Below are 19,567 nucleotides of genomic sequence, written 5' to 3'. Positions count from 1 at the left end.
GGCTGACTGTGCAAATATATTTTCTGATGATGACATTAAATCTGCACTTAAAAATCAATTCTTCTTCTATCAATCTTGTATTTCTAGAACTCACTTTGAGCTCAGCAAACAAAAGTGTTTGCTCTGACAATATCCAGTGTTGTGACACCAAAGACTCTGTTGGGGTTGTAGACGCCATGTTTCTTCATCACCTCTGCAGTGATCGGGATGGTGGAGTTCACCTGAAATTCACAGTATCAAAGTTCAATATGAAATCTATTTTTTCTTTAGGAACATTTATCAATTATCGTAATGGAAAACAGATAATTATCTTACAATGCTATAAAACCTTGTGACCTTTGAGCAGGTATAAGTAAGATCTCAGCCTTATACTTACTGGGTTTGAAATGATGCAGATCATGGCCTGAGGACAGTGACGGGCGCAAGCATCAGTTAATGTGGCCACAATGTGGCATTGGTGTTAAACAGATCATCACGGGTCATACCTAAAAAAAAAAAAAAAGACGAAAAGCACAATCTTGAGAAAATCTGGTGGTTTTCTATCAATTTTTGGATTTATGATTGAGCCTATTTACATCTCCAAGACCTTGTATGTTTAAGTCAATGAATAGTTTATATTGAATTCATATATTGCATATATGCACAAATAAAATGGGTTACAAATGCCATTCCATGCTGACTTTAATGCACTTAATAAATAAAGCAGAGGTAATATATACCCACCAGGCTTCCTTGGGACACCAGCAGGGATGACAACAACTTCACAACCTTTCAGTGCAGCACCCAGCTGATCTGCTCCCATGTATCCTGCAATGCAAGACCGTGAACACTATAGCAGACATATTCAAAGTCACAATGACTTGAAAGCAGCAGAAGATCTTTTCAGATTTTTTAAGAAACTGGCAAGCTTTAAGTGATCTAAATGATTGAAGTCTGGCATACATGACCAGTCTGTTGTTTCACAGTTAAAATTTTACTAACAAACTACAGGCTACACAAAATTACATGGATGAATCTTTTAGAAAATCAAAAGATGTATTAAGAAAAATAGATGGGGTGAATTTTCACTGTGTTTCAACTTTAAGGTTACAAATATGATTTCTCTGCAACTAATCAAAACTCAAAAAATGACTAAGCCCAACCTAAGGGGTTTGAGGATCTGAAGCCATCTCTGTACCTGTGACAGTGGCTCTGGTCTCAATGTGACTGAGGTCAGCAGCCACTCCTGGAGTGTGAGCAATATCATAGAGCGAAAGCTCGCTCACTAAAGGGCTGTTCTTCAGCAGGAGGGACAGGGGCTGCCCGATGCCACCTGAGGCACCCAGGACAGCTACTTTCGCATTGTGCTGCAAGGAGAAAAAATTGCAATGTGTCACAATATATGAAGATCCACCTTACTCTTAACATTAAAGTGCCCTTTGATTCCACAGGCCAACAAATGTACTGCTTTGTATTGTTGTGTGCATTAAATACATTAAAGATGGATCATTAATCATAATCTGACTGTTAAAAAGGGATTAAATAAAAATATAGAACAACCACTGAATGCAAAATGTAAAAACTGTGCGCATCTATAAGCATTTACACATGTAGGTAGCACTCACAACATATTTTTTTATCTTTACCTTTTTAGTCTGGAAAAAAGCCAGTGTAATTGTTTTTCTAACACAAGGTTTAAACCAAGTGATTAAGGATTCTGTTTATTGTTTAGACAGTGCAAAGGAAGTTTGTATGGAATATGGATGTGTTTTAGAGAAGCAAACAAACTAATTAGTTTTACATTATGCTTATGCTTTATTTTGCATCATGTTAAAAAAAAGAATGTCAAAGACTTTTATATAAAAAAAAATATATATAAATTTTTAATGCCACAGACTCACAAATATTATCATACTCATGAGAAGGACCCTCTAAATTTTAATGTATATAGATTCAACGAAATGTTATTGTTAATGTATAAATATTACTTGCAAAATATCTAGTTTATGTTACATTCATTTTTTAAATTCTACTCACTATAGTACTGTACTATTAAGACTTATTGTTTCTTCATATATATTTTGCATAATAAGCAACTATTTTACTATTTGTTCACTAACTAAACATTTTACATGCATTTATTTAAACCAATCTTATTTAATAATATTTATTTTCACTGTTTTAATTTTTTTTGTGTGTTCCCAAAACCTCCTGTATAAGCCTTATAATACGCATCAGATGGCACAACTGACAGCATCTCTGTAGCACTATTGCTTTTTCCCATGGCCTTGCTGTTCACAACACTAAAACTGCATTAAGCTTGATCTCTCATTACAGATTAAGACACTTTGTTTTATTTACTATGCAACAGTGAGCCAAGTAGCTGATTACAGTAATGACCTTTCAAAGGTGTACGTGAGTCAAAGTGATACTTCCTCTTAACAGGTTGATCTAAATGAGATGGCAAGGTCGACTGAAAGAAAAACTTCTCATTCAAGACAACATAATTTGAACAGTCTCATAAGGAATACTTAATGATCCTTCCAACTTCCATAAACATGTAGACCATATGACTAAGAAATTAGTTATGTTGCAACACCTACACTGTCACTGTGATAGCTAAATGCCAAGCAAGGTAACCTCCAAATTACGTTGCAGGTTTACTTAGTTTCAATTATACTATTGTAGTCTATGGCTAATTAAGAAATAAGAATTAGTATGGGGCGGGGGTACACTGTATTAATTTCAGTTTGACATATTAACGTCATCACAGTCATACAAATCATGGAGGCTACTGTTAGCGCAATCGCCAGTTCACAGATATGAGATTTTACCTGGGAGGACGTGGACAAGCTCCGGACGAGGGTGGCGGTTGGTCTAGCGATGCGGGAGAACATGCTGGCTGGATTTTCTGTAAGTGCTTGCTGTTTTAAAATTAATATTTGATATAGAACCCCTCCTGACTGTGACTCCAACGTCCTCTATCAAGACAGCGGGGCGAGAGCGAGCCTCCGGCGCAGCCAAACTTGATTGACGCTGTGAGCAACTGGCCGTCTCTGATTGGTGTAGCAATGTGTATGCAGTGCTATGATTGAATATAATTTTTGTCAGTCACATTCAAAGGGGCGGAGTTAATCACCGCCTACTCTTTCACATTCTGGCGGTCGATTGGTCCGTTTGGGTGAAACGTCATTGAAATTTTTCTCTGAGAGTTCATCCATCCACATTATCCATGCTTTGGAGTAATTTATGTAACCATCATTGTTGTCTTTTCTGTCTTTGAATTTGTTACATAATAATAATAATAATAATAATAAAATCCACCTATAATAAATAATCAGTTTCAACTATAAGTGTTCCTCACAACTTACCAAAGATGCAGCGAGGAATCGTGTTTCCTTTTTTTATTTTTTATTCCAAGACAAAATAAATGCAAATACAAAATAGCACTGCATTGACATACAATGGAAAAAAAGAGACAGGAAAATCATTCTTTAAGTATAATATCATCATAAGCCTTAGTAAACTCGTTATTCTTATTATTATCAATGTGCTTAAGAGATTTAACAATAAGCAAAATCTCTGCAAGGAAGACATCAACTCAAGGTAACGTATTGAGAAATGGAATCGTGTTGGAAAATGGAAAATTAGAAATGGAAATGGAACCTCTGGCCTTGGGACTCATATTATTGCATTTGCCCATGTTTGGATTGATCTGATTCATCACTTATGCTAAACAGGCCAGAGCCTGGTCCATAAGTGGATGAGAGACTGTTGTGAAAAACTAGCTTGGTTGCTATTTTTAAATGGCCAGCAGAGCTTGCTCATTCTCTGACTTGCATGGGTCCAAAAAGTCCTACTATAACGACGTGGATTTCAGACTTTAAAAATAATTTCCCTTTTGATAAAGCTGTGTATGTTTGTATGTACATTTCAGCATCTATCCGAACAGAGTTGTGTACCTGTAAATGTTTTATTTATTATTATTATTATTTTATTTAAAATACAGTCAATCATGAAAACAATTTAGGAATTTTTGTTTCTTATTATTATTCCACAAGTGTCTATATTTTATGTCTGTGGCTAAAGTGGCTCACTGGGAAATGCTGTCTTCTCATTGTAAGAAGATCTCTGGTTTGAGTCCTAGCTGAGCCAGGAAGTCTTTTCTTCAGATCTGGTATATTTATATTATATATATATATATATATATATATTTATATAAAAATTGAGATTGAGAGCCCAGATGAGAGTTGCTATGTGGGCCAACCAGCTGGGTCAAAATTAGAGTTGTTCCGATTCCGATACTAGTATCGGAAATATCTCCGATACCACAACAAATTCTGGCATCGGCATCGGCGAGTACATGAACCCATATACCGATCCGATACCATTTTCTTAAAAAAGACCTAGTTATGACCGCAAGCTTTGCCTAACCGCTGCACGGTTCTTCTTCGCTGCTCAAAATGCATTGAAAACACAGGAAGTTGTGCTGTGTTGCCACAAGCAACCCCTGTTTAGAGCAGCGAAGAAGAAATGAAAACGCGTTAGCAGCCCTTATCTATATATGACTGGATCACTCATCACATTCTAAACTGCCAAAAGACAGTGAAGCCGCTACTATATTATAGATCAGTGGTTAGCAGTATGTCTCTGTAGTACCGGTAGTTACAGACTCTCGAGTATATTCAGTACCGGCAACTGCGTTCAGTCGCTTCCGTGTAAGTCAAAACGCAGGGCTCCAGACAGTAGCCGAATATATACTAGTGTCTGTGAATATTAAACTGCAAAATACTATTTAAATATTACTCCCGCAAAATCTACATCTCTGTGGGTGACTGGCACAGATGCGCGAGAGCTCGCTGTTTTGTAGTCTCTGCTGTGTGTCATGAGGACACGAACGCATAAACCGTCACTTCATGAGAATTTACCGTTTCATTTGAGAATACTGTCATATCATAAACACAGACACTCAAAGATCTTCATGGCAGCCCATTAAAATAAATGTTTGGTTTACATGAGTAAATTGACAATATATAAAGCTACTGTTGTAGCCTACAGTAATAATAATACATCTCTATAATAATAATAATTATGCCTAGATGGTTGCTTGTTTTTTACTTGTTTTTTACTTGTTAGAGATTATCTGATTAATAGATCTTTTTTTATATTCCTAGACTTATTTGTTGCAGTTTTTTATACAGTTATATTGTAAAACTTAAATACCTTTTTTAGTTTGCGGTGTTAGATTTTTGGCTGCATTTGAAGTTCTTTTTTGCATAAGAAAATAAATAATACTGTCAAATTCATGTTAGATAATAAAAATACTGTAATAAATACAGTAGTTCACCATGTATTTGTTCATGTTTTATTGAGGGATCTGTCTGAAGCACACCATAAAAAAATTCTAGCAATTTACACAGGGCTAGTAGTATATACAGCTGTATATACAGATATACACCCAGGTATCGGATCAGTACTCGGTATCGGCCGATACCCTGAGCCCAGGTATCGGAATCGGTATCGGGAAGAGAAAAAGGGTATCGGAACATCTCTAGTCAAAATAACCCAGCATGTGTTCTGTCCAATATTTACCTAGCACAGGGTTGCCAAATAACCCAAGTTGGGTTGTTTTTAACCCAGCAATTTTTAGAGTGTAGTAATAATATAATAATAACCACTATCACATATCTAGTTTACAATATATCTTATAAGTGTTTGTCTTTGTATCTTTCAAAGAGCTTGGTGCACAATTTGCTCTTGTTTTTTTAACTGTAAAAAAACAAATTCTGGTTGTCCTTCCACATGTAGTTGTAACGGCCCCTAGCTGGTATTATGTGTTGCAACCAGGTTGCAACCATAGACTATATGCAACATCGAGGAAGATTAAAACAAATAAACTGTTTTGTGTGTTCAGTTCTTCTATCTAATGCTTTTCAGATGAGCCATTTTTTTTTATACAATTATGCTCATCCACTAATAATTTATTTAAGTTTTTCTTGGTTGAATATCTGCCTAATATCTAACGTCAAACCAACTTTGAATCGGTTAAAAATCAATTTAATCTCACAATTTCCAAAAAACCTCACTTCTCTGTTATTTAATAGATTAAATGCACTCTAACTTTATTGAATAGTATGTGGATACATTTTTTTATTTAATATTCTTATTAATAAAGGATTTATTTACTTTTAATGCACCTTATTTCGAAATGTACAAATATTTGTGCTTTCATCTGTCCTTTAGTAATGATTATTTCATTTATTCACTATACAATTTATTACAGTGTCTGATTTCAGTTTTCAGTTTTAGTTTGGCTCTAGTTTTGTATTTATTCCAGTTTATATGGAAAGGTTCATGTAGTGTGGTAAACATTTCTTTCTTCCTTTTTTTTATATTACAATATTAACTGTAATAAAGACTTCAGTTTTAGTACTGAATTTGTTTAGCATGATTCTAAAGTTACCGTTACACGAACATTACATCTTGGAGATTAAAATAGGTCTCTTCCTGTATTCATCAAGGCCTTGGACTACACATTTGAGTACTACACATATCATGTAATATAGAGTATGCACAGTGTGCAGTTTTTTTCCATGCATGCATGCATTAACCATAGACTGCCAAAAGTAAAAAACAAAACAAAACAAAAAACAAAAAAACACTAAATTCACTGAATTCTGCATACATATGTAATACTAAATTTTAAATACTATGCATTATACATAGACTGTGCAGTTCGTACAAGAAAAGTCTCGTATAGTATTTGTATAGACAGTAAAATAAATTTGGTACAAGGACGTTGAATTCCATCCCGAACATACCGCCCCTTTTCCTCTCGTTCTCCCTCTGAGTCCGAACTGACCAATCATCTCCCACGCTCTCTGACAGACGACCAATCAGAGAAGGTCTTGCGTTCTGCTGCGAGCTTTATATTTCCGGGGCTGCTTCAGGAATGTAAACTATTCAACATGGAGACAGTTGATAAGCTGGAGGCGATGGTAAGCTGATTTTTCCCCAGCCAAACGTTTACATCAGATGTTTTCAAGTGTAAACCGACCGTACGTGTTTATTGGTTTGTGACACAGGTGCCTTTGCGATAGACAACGTAGAACAAACACGAAGAATTACATGTTCTGTAAATGCCTCTGACTTTCCCTCAGGTTGAAAAATTACGAAAACATGTAGCTGGATGGCTAACTAGTGCCTCTGCTAATGTCTTTTTTCAGTTCTATTTACAGCAAAAATCAGCCCGAATATGATTAATTTACTGTAATGTGCATAATTTGAATCGAAACCATGGCATTCACTCCGAAAAGTGTTAATTTGGCACGATGGCTGCTGTGTGAAGCGCTGAGCGCGGTGAGGGGCTGCGGGTGCATGAGGGCCTGTGTTCGAGTCCTCGCGCTTCATCCCGCACTTACTCCTTAGACCTTATTCGATAAGATCTATAAATACGTGTAAACATTATAAGTTTATATAAACACCAGTTATCGTAGCAATTGTTATAGACTGATATTCTATAAAATGTGTGCATTGTTTCTGGATACACAGACCTCATTAAAAGTTTAGCTTTTTAATACTGATTATTTGCATGCCTGCAAAATCTCATAAAAGCTATGTTGGTATTCTGTTTAAGTAAAACCGTAATAACATGCAATAATATATTTTTTAATGAGTTCAAATATCGTTAGGAAGTGGAGACGATAGGGGGCGCAGTTGCTCTTTGTAGCAAACTAGCATTAGTAACTTTACTACACTGCCAGTTAGAAATGCCTAGTAATAATTATGTTATATATATATATATATATATATATATATATTTTTTGTTTGTTTTTTTTTTCAGGTATTTTAAGAATTTAAATGATCTATCTGAACAATTACGGATGTTGCCCATTAAATTAGATAAATGCAAAATATCTATAATAAAATACCATAACGGTAAACACTCACTTAAAAAAATTATTGCCTGTATTATGTCACATTATGACATGTCTACATTAATGTATCTCAACCTTATAATGTTTTAATGTTTATGTGACAACAGTTTTTTCTTCCCAGGCTTTTTGTTGACATTATTTACATGATTGGATATTTCAGCATGCAAATGGACCGTCCTGAATGTGTACCGTCTGTCCAGTGCCCCTTTTATATTGTACTACTGATAACCCAGTTATTAAAGCAGTGCAATGTTAAAAGGGCATTGGCCAGGGATATTTCTCAAAGATAGGGTCAACAGCGTAGCCAGCTGCATCAAGTGCTGTTAACAGGTGCTCTGACTTCATTGCACTACTGTACTGGACAGCTAGCAGTGCAATAGTATTGTCAAAGCATCTGAGAGCAGCTTTGCACAATGTTTGAATGTTTTCAAAGATGTGCGCCCACTGTCTCATCTGGCATATTGTGGTTTGTCCTCTCTGTTTTACAGGTCATGTCTAATCCTAATTCTTGGGACCCTATCAGTATTGCCTCTGCTGTCCACTGTGTTCAGAGTAGTGCAATATTGCTAATAGGGTTTCAGGTTTTAGGTTGTTCCCTCATTCGAATGGGCCACTAAAGCATACAAACAGCAGTCGACCCCGATTCAAATCGTGTGAATGCTTACTGAATTTTGATGTTTAGATCTGTGTCCTTGTAGTTCCAGAAAGCAGAAGCTGATATAGAATATGTGGAAAAGCGGCTGAAATTTGACTTCATGGCCAATGCGCGAGAAGCGGGCACGTTTGAGGTATGTTCGTATTCATTTTTTTTATTTTAAATACAGACCGAGTCAGTGTTTCTAAATCTGTGGTTGTGGATTTCAGGGAAACCCTGTTCAGTTGCTGGAGAACCTGTCGGCGATCAAAGCACGGCATGCGGCCCTGTGCACGCAGGTGGAGGAGATTACGGCTGAACAGAAACGATCAATGGATTCAATACGAGCTCACCTGGACACCACTGTGCAGCTGGTTCAACAGCTGCAGAACACAGCAGATGTGCAGGTATTTGTTGGGTTGTGCAACAATGGCCAAAATCTTAAACCAAAAACAGTCCATGGTAATCTAACTACACTAGAGGCCATACGCAGTGATTTCACTATAGTTAAGGATTAGTCTTTACAGGTTTTTGGGTTTGGACTATGCTAATGGAAAATCTTGTTCAAGGTTCCACCGCTGACAAAAGAAGAACAAGAAGCGAGAGATTTTCTCTGCTCATCCATCGCCGCATTAAATGTAGAGGTTAGGCATTTTGTAAAGCTTTTTATTACCATGATTACACAACTACACTACGGTTCAAAAATTTGGGGTTGGTATTGTAAGAAGTTTCTACATCAATTTGATCAAATACTATATAAACATTTAACAAAAAAATTGTGAAATATTATTACAATTTAAAATAACTTCTCTGATTTAATAAATTATTTCTTGTTTTCCAAATTTTTTTCAGAATTCTTTGAAGAACACAAAGAATTTCGTTTAAATATTTTTATTTTTTTTAACATTTTAAATGTTTCCGCTGTCACTTTTGATCAGTTTAATGCATCCTAAATAAATAGAAGTCTTAATTTTAATAAAATTAAACAAAATCATACTCCCTCTAATTTTTGAACAGCAGTTGCATGTACTCATTAAAATAATTATTTGTGACGTTTTAAGGTTAAAGCTACTTTGAGTTGGTGAATGTGTTTCTGTTTCTTTAGGATGTGCCTACAGGAGAACCTCAAACTCAAGCACAGTCTGAATGTAAGGACAGAAGAGGACTGTCAACATTAAGCATTTGCATCACTGGCACAGTGTCAAGGGTCATCAGAATCAGTGTCAATATGAATAATTATGAAATTTACTGTGCTTTTTTTTTCACTCTTGCAGCACAGAACGTGTGTGACGAGGTTTCTGAGGGGACTTTTGAGACCGTCCCACGGAGTGTACGTGGTAATTTGAAGCTAAACGACCTCAACATGCTCTATAAGCAGTTATCTGAGTACTTCTCCGATAAGGACAGGTTTGTCTGGTCATATTTGTGCAAACATAACACATTACCTTTAACCCTGAGCCCTAACATGATTGATCACGTCCTGTAACTTAAGACAACTAAGTGACTTTTTACTTGTACTATAAAAGTATTATCTAATACATTTTATTTCAATATTTTCATTCTTGACTTTTCAGGGGGCCAATAAGCACTCAGAGGATGAAGAAGCTGAACATGAAAGTCAGTGATTCTGCATTGAAGACCTTACAGCATCTCAAAATCATTGAACTGGATAAAAAAGGACTTGTGTCATTGGTGGCAAAAACAGGAACAAAATAGACATCAAAACATATAAATCATCCAGTTCCTTCCACCTCTGTGCTGAAGTATATACCTTCTTGCACTTTGATTGGATCAACCGTTTAGAACGGGAATAATGGCGACTTCAAAACACTTAATAAACATTGCATCCATAAAGTTAAAGTATATCCATTAATCAGAATTGCATACATTTTAAAAGAAAATAATTTTAAGCACTAAACTTATTTTTGGCTGTTATTTACGTATGCAGCCATTATTAAATTAGATCATGACCTGCTGTGGCATCATTAGGTTTGTATAAGAAAGAAACTGTTCGCATAAGAGTTTATATTTTTTGTAAAGTGAAACAGGCGTTTATGAAATTTCAGATCTTAGTGAAGCAAGGGAGACTATTTGAATGGTAAGATTTTTAGATAGGGTACGGTTATAAATATTTTGAGTATGCAATAAAATGTCTTTTCTTATATGTTTCCTTTATTTGAAAGCTACTGAATGCAACAAGGCACTGGCAATACATTTCTGTAACAACAACATCATGAACATTTAAATACATGTGAAAACATTTAAAAATGTATTCCATAGTAACATCAAAGCTCAAACTGTTGATGTACATAAAAAAACAAGTCTGGATGCTAAATATTTGGAACATTTTCTTCATTAAACAGTAAATTCAACTTAAAGAACACAAACCACATGCCTTAAGCATCTAAAATGGAAACAATGCAGATGCAAAACATCGGGAACAGCTTCTCTTCAACAGTGCAGTTTGACTGACTCTGGAAGTGTCTGCTCAAGACCTCCGCTAATAATTAAACAATGTAATTACAAAAATTAATTCTGGAGCATTTTCAACCAGGAAATCCAGCAGGATTTTTCTAATATATAAGCATAAGGGTCAAATACGTTTCATTTTAAGCATCTTGTATACCTGTTAGGATGGTTCTCCTGATCAGCTGCCTCAATCTTCCCTCCTAGCTTGTTTATACATTCTACAAAAAGAAAACAAATGGGGCTTTAATCAGTTAAACCAGGGATAGGCAACGCCAGTCCTGGAGTGCCGATGTCTTGCAAAGTTTAGTTCCAACTCTTTTTAAAAAAAAAACTACCTGTAGTGCTAGGAACCCATGTAATTCATTATAAGCCCTATATTTATAACATAAATAGCCCTACTAATCCATTTAGTAATTTATGTGGGTTTGATTATGCATTCACTGAGTGAGGATATGTGTCGGCCAATCTGGTTTTGTTTTTGAAATAACAACTGCGGCCCCAGACAGTGAGTGGCCTTATCTATTCAGGTAAATCATGTTTCTCCGGTCATTGTTAAAAACAAGCAAACAAATCTTGATAGCTAGTGATGGAGAAGCAGTCCGGGGAATCTTTCTGCCTCCACCTGAGCTCCGCCCACAAAAAACATCACAATGTTTGCTGAAAAGGGGTCTGTATTAGGCCTTGAAAGGAGACTAGAAAAAGACTTCTATCCACGCACCTGTTGCTGTCTCTATGTAGTGCCCTTCTGGACAACCCAAGTCCTCTCTCACATCCCCCTCTCCTTTTATGTCAGACACGCTAGACCAAGTACAGATTAATGTTTGACAGTAAAATATCATTCAGAAGACATTTAATCCTATTTATAAAAGTCCAAAGGCTGGTTTTTGAGACAGTTTTTGTGTGTGCAAAGAAAAACATCGAGCTTCAGTACTCACAGGGACCCTGGGTCTCTAGAGATTCTCTGTTCTGTGGCTCTTTCCAAAAACATTCTCTGTAGATCCTCATCAAGGGTGGAGCTTGCCCTGCAAGATTTCATATGCCATTTCAAAGTAGAAGCAACTTAATTTTAGTTTTAAGACAGGAAAATACAAATAACAGAACCTCCTGACAATTTTAATAGATGCCATTTCACTGATATATCTCACTTTGTCTTTTTTTTGTCATCACCGTGTCATAACGTAAAGCCTTTTACTACTGCAAACTTTTGGGGGTTTTACCTCTCAGTTTCATCAAGGCTGTGACTCTTCTCTCTTTTCTGACAGTTTGCATTTTCAGCAGGGTTGTGATCTGGATGAAGGTCTGAAAAAAAAAAAACAAGCACATTTCTTCAATTCCTCATTTAAGCTAATAAAACCACTGTCCTACTGTAGATCTGTCTTACCATGTATTTGACATGGGTTTTCACCCTCACATCCTTCCATCTTCTCTGCAATGTCTTCATCATCAAACACCTTTTCATCAGAGGACTCTTGCTCACATTGACGTTCAGAGTCTGACAGGTCATCATCACCTACCTCCGCTCCCTCCTCACCCACATTATTATTCTCTGCAGGAAGAATAATAATCCAAACCTTCTCATGGCAAATACATTATTACATTTTTAAATACGGTTGCAATGAACAACAAACTGTCGAACCAGCAGGATGCTCTGTCTCTTCACTGGGCCCCTGGCTGGTCTCAGTGGTCTGTCTGGCTCCAGAGCTGGCAGTGGTGAACTCTGCATTACCGCTGGATGAAGAGTCTATTTCCTCCCTTCCATCCTTAGAGATGTTGATTTTTACTGGAGACTGCAGGATGCTGGACACAGAGGCATTTGTCTGAAAAGAGAAGCAGTATAGAAGGATATCAGTATAAATGCTGCAGCTGTGACTATACTGAGGCAAAAATAAGATAATGGTACATTTAGATTTATCAGATGCAAGCTTCTTCAACAAAACAACAAACAAGCTTTTGTTTATAATATAAAGAAGTTGTCTTTACTGAAAATGCTCAAGTTGAGTGAATTCAAGTTGCGAAAACACACAAAAGATGTCAATAGCATAAAACTAATAATAATACTGAAGATATCTGATGACTAGAGTGTACCATAATTTTATGCCAGTAAAGACTACATTTAATAGATTACATTTAAGATGACCCTGGACCACAAAACAAGTATTAAGTAGGTATATTTATAGGAACATTCTATTGGTCAAAATTATCGATTTTTCTTTTATGCCAAAAATCATTAGTATATTAAAGATAATGTTCCATAAAGATATTTAGTAAATTTCCTACTGTGAATATATATAAACTTTTCATTTTTGATTAGTAATATGCAATGATAAGGACTTAATTTGGACAACTTTAAAGACAATTTTCTCAATATTTGGATTTGTCTGCCCCCTCAGATTCCAGATTTTCAAATAGTTTTCAACAGTTTGTTAGGATAGGACATCAATGTATAGCTGATTTATTCAGCTTTTTATTATTATTTTTTTAAAAAGGTGGTTTTGTGGTCCAGGGTCACGTATTAGAAATCAGAGATGCACTGATACTGACATTTTGGGCAATAACTGAAATGATTAATACTTATGAAATCTAGATCAAAAAATTAAAAAAAATTAAAAAACACCCACCTTAAAAGACAGACAGATAGATAGATAATTATTAATCAAATAAATATTTATAAAAAATGGAAAGTAAAGTAATAAATTACATGATAAAATCAATTAATTATTGCTAAATTTTTGCATCACCTTTTATTTATTTTCTGTATTTATTTGTAACTATATATTTTTTCTTTTTAACTTATTTTTTAATTCTTATTTTTAATACATAGCCAACATTCTTTTACACTATGCGTGTTAAAATTTTTAATAAAATAAAAAACAGGCTCTATGTAGACATTTTAGATTTAACATTATTTAGGCCAATTAGTGTAAACAATCTGGGGTGTTTTTCAGAGTATAAATTGTCAGCTGTATATCAGTCCATTTTACTTATTGGACTGATATGGAAAAACATAAAAAGTCACATTTATTGCCTGATACTGATATGATTGTTGTCAGAAATGTAATAATTCAAATATCATGATTCATTGACGGACAGTGCTGCTGTCTCCTGCGCTGACTGTGGCGAAACTCTCTGTGCAGACAGTATTGGATGGAGCACTGCCCCATGGTGACGTGTCCAATAAGCTCTGGAGGTGAGGGAGGGGCTCAGTGCTACCCTGCACATCTCTAAGGTGTGTCCTATGGCCTGTAATTAAACAGAGTTCACAATTAGACGAAACTGACCCACACAACATATTCTGAATCTTGATTCATGTTGCATTCTTCTGATTCCCAGTTTACCTTTTGGGCTGCGTGGGGTGCTGTTACAGGGTGGATGTCCTCTGCTGAGAGGGATGGGCGGGGCTTCGGCTGACTCCACCCATTCAAGGTGACTGGCTGGTGAACAGGATATGCTGGAGAGGTCTGCAATCTCAGCCAGGTCTGGCAAACAACTGATCGAACAAAATTATCAAAATGTGGAGCACAGACTCAACAAAAGAAGGTTCCATTTATAATGACAAAAGACTTATACATACAAATGCACTTAAGAAAAGTTATATAATGTTAATATTTAAAAAAGTAAAAAACCTTAACAGTTAATAAAAAAGAACATTTATATTACAATAAACTGAATTATATCATCTGTTACTGAGCTTTGTGTGAGATGATTTATTTCTTGTACCTGATGGTAGGAATACACCTGTGCACTGGAGTAATGGATTCAGATTCTGTTGAGTCCTCTTGAGCAAGCTGGTATTCTAGATAAACAAGGGTGACAAAACGGTTATAAAAAAAGACAGACGTTACCCACAAAGCAGGCAATGAAATTAATGCAGGCAGTTTTGATCTACATACCACTCAGACTGTTTTCACCAGCCTGCTTTCCCTCTGCTGGAGATGTGCTTGGACGACACACCTCCACTGTGACGTCCAACTCGTCCTCTGAGCTCAGTGACTGAAAGACATAACAAGGGAAGAGGAAATCTATGTCTTTTATTCTTCAAGGCATATGCCTAATCTGATTTTGATATATTAAATTTTTAATATATAAAATTGCATTTTGTATTTTTACCTGAGAACGCTCTTCACCAGATGATGTGTGGTTGGACAGGTGATGTTTGGGTGTGTAGAACATGCTAGACTGCTGTGTCTGTGTACAGTCCAAACAATCTGAACTTCCCTCATCCTTCAGACATAACATACATTAAAGGGAACATATTTAGAAGTTTGATAGCATTTTGTTGTAGAAGTCCACCTGTAATGTTAAAGTCATATAGCAATCTTGATTTAGTTTTAAATGACGATTTATTATACTCACACTGGCCTTATCAAACAAAATTTTGTATATATAAAATCATAGTTTATCACCTCAGTTTGGCTTGTCACCTCCAGCACTCCGTTGGTCACATCAAAAGTGTGATAGATTGTACGGTCATTTGTGCTCTCCTCACTATCACTCTGAATACCTGCCATTGAATAGCATTTAAACACATTTTTTAATATTTACAACTATTAAAAAATGGAATTTAATATAAAATTGTCAGAGGGTTAATAGCATGAGGGTCAGTAAATGACGACAAAATTGTCATTTTTAGATGAACTATCCCTTTAACAGTAATTTCATTACCAGCAAAACTCTTGAATAGATGCTCCAGATCAGTGCTTTCCTGGTTCTCATATTCCTGGTAGCCTTTCACACTATGGCTGTCCTGTAGGTGGAGCTGTTGCTCTCCTACATCCTCACTGTCACTGCTGCCAAAAGCACTCAAGGGTGACCCCAACCACCCACGTGTCATTAGGGCCACCATTTCACTAACCTCACCTACAACGAGTACACACACAACAGGTCACATGTCTTTGAACTGGATAAATTACGCATGAAGATAGTGAATGGTGTGGCTGTTGTTTCTCACTGGTCCATGAGGGTTTTGTTTGGATGTGATTTTTAAGAGATTGGTGTGTGTCATCTTTCTGAGTCTCTGACAACCCAAACCGCACATGTAACCTGAAACAAAGAAATGTAATTGATTCTTTTTTTGTCATGTTCTTGTCTATTTCTTCATATATATCCTTCCTGTTGTTGCTATCCATCTATCATTCTCCTTTTGACTTATATCAGTCTTTTTCTGCTAATGCTCTCATACTGTTGTACCTCTCTGACTTTTGACGTCCTGTCTGTTGCTGTCCTCTTTTTGTTGTTTCAACTCTCTTCAAGTCCCTGTTCTCTTCCTGTAAGTAAAGCTTTTTCCTCATATTTTTTCAATAATTAATTTTAATCATTAAGCTTTACAGATTTCTATTCCTTTTTTGTTTGTAGGTGATCTCTGTTGGGGTATGCTTCACTCATTTAGTTTCGTTTTTTTTTTCTTTCTTCAAGAAATTAATACTTTTTACGGAGCCCCGCACATGACATGCAAGAAAAAATAAATAAATTGTGCACATGATTTACTAATTTGTTCCCTCAATATACTAAAACGTGCACACGATTACTATTGCGTTCCCTTGATTAACTATTGCGTTCCCTTGATTTGCTAAATTGTGCGCACGATTTAGCAAATCGAGGCAACGAATTAGTAAATCGTGCGCACAATTTATAAATCGAGTGAACTAAATAGTAAATCGAGGGAACGCAATAGTAATCGTGTGCACATTTTAGTACATTGAGGGAACGAATTAGTAAATCGTGCACACGATTTAGCCTAATATTTTATCCTGCATGTCATGTGCGGGGCTCCGTAACTTTTATTCAGCAAGGGCATATTAAACTGATCAAACATGACACATACCTTTACACTCCTAGGAAGGGATATGCTGTCGAAGCTCTCATCTTGAGCCGAGCTGTACTGACTGTCCTCGTCATCTCCATTAATGGTCCAGTTGGGAATATAATTTTTAAACGGTGGTCCCACAGCCTTCCCAACACCATCACTGCATTCTTTTGCCATGTTCACCCTCTTCATCACAGCATCCACCTCATCAAAGCATGGAGCGTCCAATTGGGTGGCCTCTACATTATCCAGACTCTGTTCAGCCTGCTGTAGAAGAACCTGAGACACTTTAAGGTTGAGAACAATGGAGCCAGTATGCTTTGAGATGGAGCGGCTAATTGCCAGATCCTTGTCTGTATCACTACAGTTAGAACAAGGTGGCTCAGAAAGTGGAATATGATGGGTAGTTGGCCATTCATGCAAAGCAGTGACGTCACTATGCGAAATATCCCAGTGGAGGTAATCAGTGTCTGTGGTGGACTCCTCTTCTTCTTTGTAGATTCCTTCCAGGTGATTTTCTTGGGTCTCCTTATGAACTGCAGTCCTGCTGTCCTGATATACTAAGAGGAAAGAATAGGACAAACTATATTAATATATTACATTCACTTAATGTATTTACCAGACACTTTCTCACAAACGCGATCATTTTCTATGCTCTAAAACTTTCTCTAATAATAACTGAATGGAAATCTCACCAGATTTGTCCTGCTCTCTCGTCTGATTGATGTCAGTGTTCCATCTAGGGATGCTCTGAAGAGCTGACCATGAGTTCCATCCACTTCTCTTATTCTCACTTCTTATCTCCTGTTGTAGATCAGATTGCACCATTTACTCTCATGCTGATATACTGTATATTACTCTCTATATCTCGAAAAACCTTGTATATCATATCCTAAATAATTTTACTTACTGATTTTAAATTTTCGTAAAAGACGTTTGAACAGTAGTGCACATCCAGAAAAAAAAGCATGTTACATGTGCACTGATACATACTGAAGAGATACAGTATCAGAGCTAGACCATTGTACAAACCCTTATATAACAGCGTAAATTAAAGCACAAGTCGTGCAGGTTGCTGGTCCTGTGCTGGGCTCTGTGTTGCAGGCCCTCCTGCAGGAACTGGTAATAAGGCTCAGGCACGGCAGGGTTTGCTATCAGAGCCTGACCGGCTTCAACCGAGCGTTTTATCCAGCGTGGGTCTGTGGAGCCCCATGGCAAAGCATCTGTACAAGTCAATATAACTGCTTTACAAGTTGCAAGCTGGCAACACAAAACAAGATCTATTACACAAGCTCTACAGTTTGCATCGCATGCATGAAGGTACCTGTGTAGATCTCCTGTATAAGGGTGCACACACTATAGAGATCGGCTTTTCCTGTACATGCTCTACATCTGATCACTTCTGGAGCTGCCCAGTTGATAAGGCTGAGAGGTAGAGGAACGAGAGGTGGGGTGTAGGTGCTCGTTCCCTCACTGCAATTGGAAAAGAGGGTAAAGGTAAGTTAAACAGCTAAAAGACTGTGTCCATTATGAATGTAAGCCATTTAATTGACTCATTTCCTAAATTCAGGTTATTTGAAATATATAGAGTCTTGATTTAATTTAAAGGGGCCATGACATGGATTTTTATTATTTTCATTTGTTCCTTGCGGTTTACTTGTAGTGTTAAAAAAGTTTTTTGCCCACAAAAATAAGGAAATATGTGGGAAAATTATTTTATTTCTAACCCCTATTCTGATTCTCTGTCTGAAATGACCTGTTTTTAAGGGGCGGGTCCTTTAAGGCTTGTCAGGAATCAGTAATCACGCGACGTGATACTCATATTCAGTGTAATCAAGTGTCAGCTGTTAAGCGACTGAATGCCAGTGGGCGGGGCCAATGGACAGAGGATGACTATTCGTCAATGTCTTGCTCTGGATACAGTGTTTATGCAAACGTTTGTGCCCAGGTGACGTCATCTTGCACCTCAGATCCAAAACAAGCTGTTTTTGGAGCTTGATAAAATAAATGCTTTGTTTACAATGAGGAGGACGTTTTAATCTATGAAACTCGCAGGATATTGTAATAATACAAAGACCTCTTATATGCCAAAAGATCAAGGCAAATATGATTTCTCATGTCATGATCCCTTTAATATATGACTTTAGTGAGAACGGTGTACCTGGGCACAATAAACCCGAGGCCTGTAACCTTGGCAATTCCAGGGTGCACAATGAGTACAGTGTGTGAGGAAAGGGCCCGGAGCACCAGAGACCGGCCATGCAGGTACATTAACACCTCACACACCTGTAGCACCACTGATAACAGGTCAACCAGCTGTAGGAGAGGATACTCATCCCGCTGCAGATTGTAAACAAGGAACACATTTTAAGATAAAACCACTTCTCAGCCATTTATAAATCTTTTTGAAATTTCAAATATTACCTTTTGGTGCAGCAGACTGTACAGGGACCCCACATTTACTCTCTCATAGACCAGCTTTGTGCTGTCCAGGTCAATGGACACACTCACAGCCATCAGCAGCAGCAGGTGCGGGTGAGACAGCTGACTACACAGGATATAATAGCAACCATTGCTACTGCACAGTGTATTTAGATAACACATGACAATGTAGAAAAAAATAATACAGGTTTTGAATTACTTCAACAAATGATGATACAACTTTCATTTTAAGCTGACGTATTACATAATTAAAGTATTCCATTTCTGTCAACATTAAATTAAAATGAATCTTAATAAAACTGT

General features: G+C 36.7%; 2 protein-coding genes and 1 pseudogene across 2 annotated transcripts; 1 reads left to right on the top strand and 2 right to left on the bottom strand.

Annotated features, from left to right (window-relative positions):
- Positions 1-101: 101 nt before the first annotated feature.
- Positions 102-3,028, bottom strand: LOC113109486 (malate dehydrogenase, mitochondrial-like; annotated as a pseudogene).
- A 3,864-nt stretch (positions 3,029-6,892) lies between these two features.
- LOC113109963 (spindle and kinetochore-associated protein 2-like) lies at positions 6,893-10,712 on the top strand. The gene is made up of 7 exons (XM_026273894.1): positions 6,893-6,977; positions 8,615-8,704; positions 8,781-8,957; positions 9,120-9,194; positions 9,656-9,698; positions 9,825-9,957; positions 10,125-10,712. Exons 1-7 carry the CDS (start codon positions 6,948-6,950, stop codon positions 10,264-10,266), a joined length of 690 nt encoding a protein of 229 aa, XP_026129679.1. The 5' UTR covers positions 6,893-6,947; the 3' UTR covers positions 10,267-10,712.
- A 54-nt stretch (positions 10,713-10,766) lies between these two features.
- LOC113109485 (uncharacterized) lies at positions 10,767-19,360 on the bottom strand. Its single transcript, XM_026273042.1, has 22 exons — positions 19,247-19,360; positions 18,984-19,162; positions 18,147-18,295; positions 17,855-18,045; positions 17,518-17,626; positions 16,841-17,382; positions 16,207-16,283; positions 15,968-16,059; positions 15,682-15,876; positions 15,423-15,520; positions 15,127-15,240; positions 14,910-15,009; positions 14,737-14,812; positions 14,355-14,506; positions 14,108-14,259; positions 12,656-12,836; positions 12,401-12,565; positions 12,237-12,318; positions 11,955-12,041; positions 11,738-11,817; positions 11,177-11,237; positions 10,767-11,050 (listed from the first exon to the last, which is right to left on the bottom strand). The coding sequence occupies exons 1-22, from the start codon at positions 19,337-19,339 to the stop codon at positions 11,002-11,004; spliced, it is 3,024 nt and encodes a 1,007-aa protein (XP_026128827.1). The 5' UTR covers positions 19,340-19,360; the 3' UTR covers positions 10,767-11,001.
- Between the last annotated feature and the right edge of the window lie 207 nt (positions 19,361-19,567).

This window comes from Carassius auratus, chromosome 10, assembly GCF_003368295.1.
Source record: "Carassius auratus strain Wakin chromosome 10, ASM336829v1, whole genome shotgun sequence".
Taxonomy (NCBI): Eukaryota; Metazoa; Chordata; class Actinopteri; order Cypriniformes; family Cyprinidae; genus Carassius; species Carassius auratus.
This window is presented reverse-complemented; position numbering and strand designations above follow the sequence as displayed.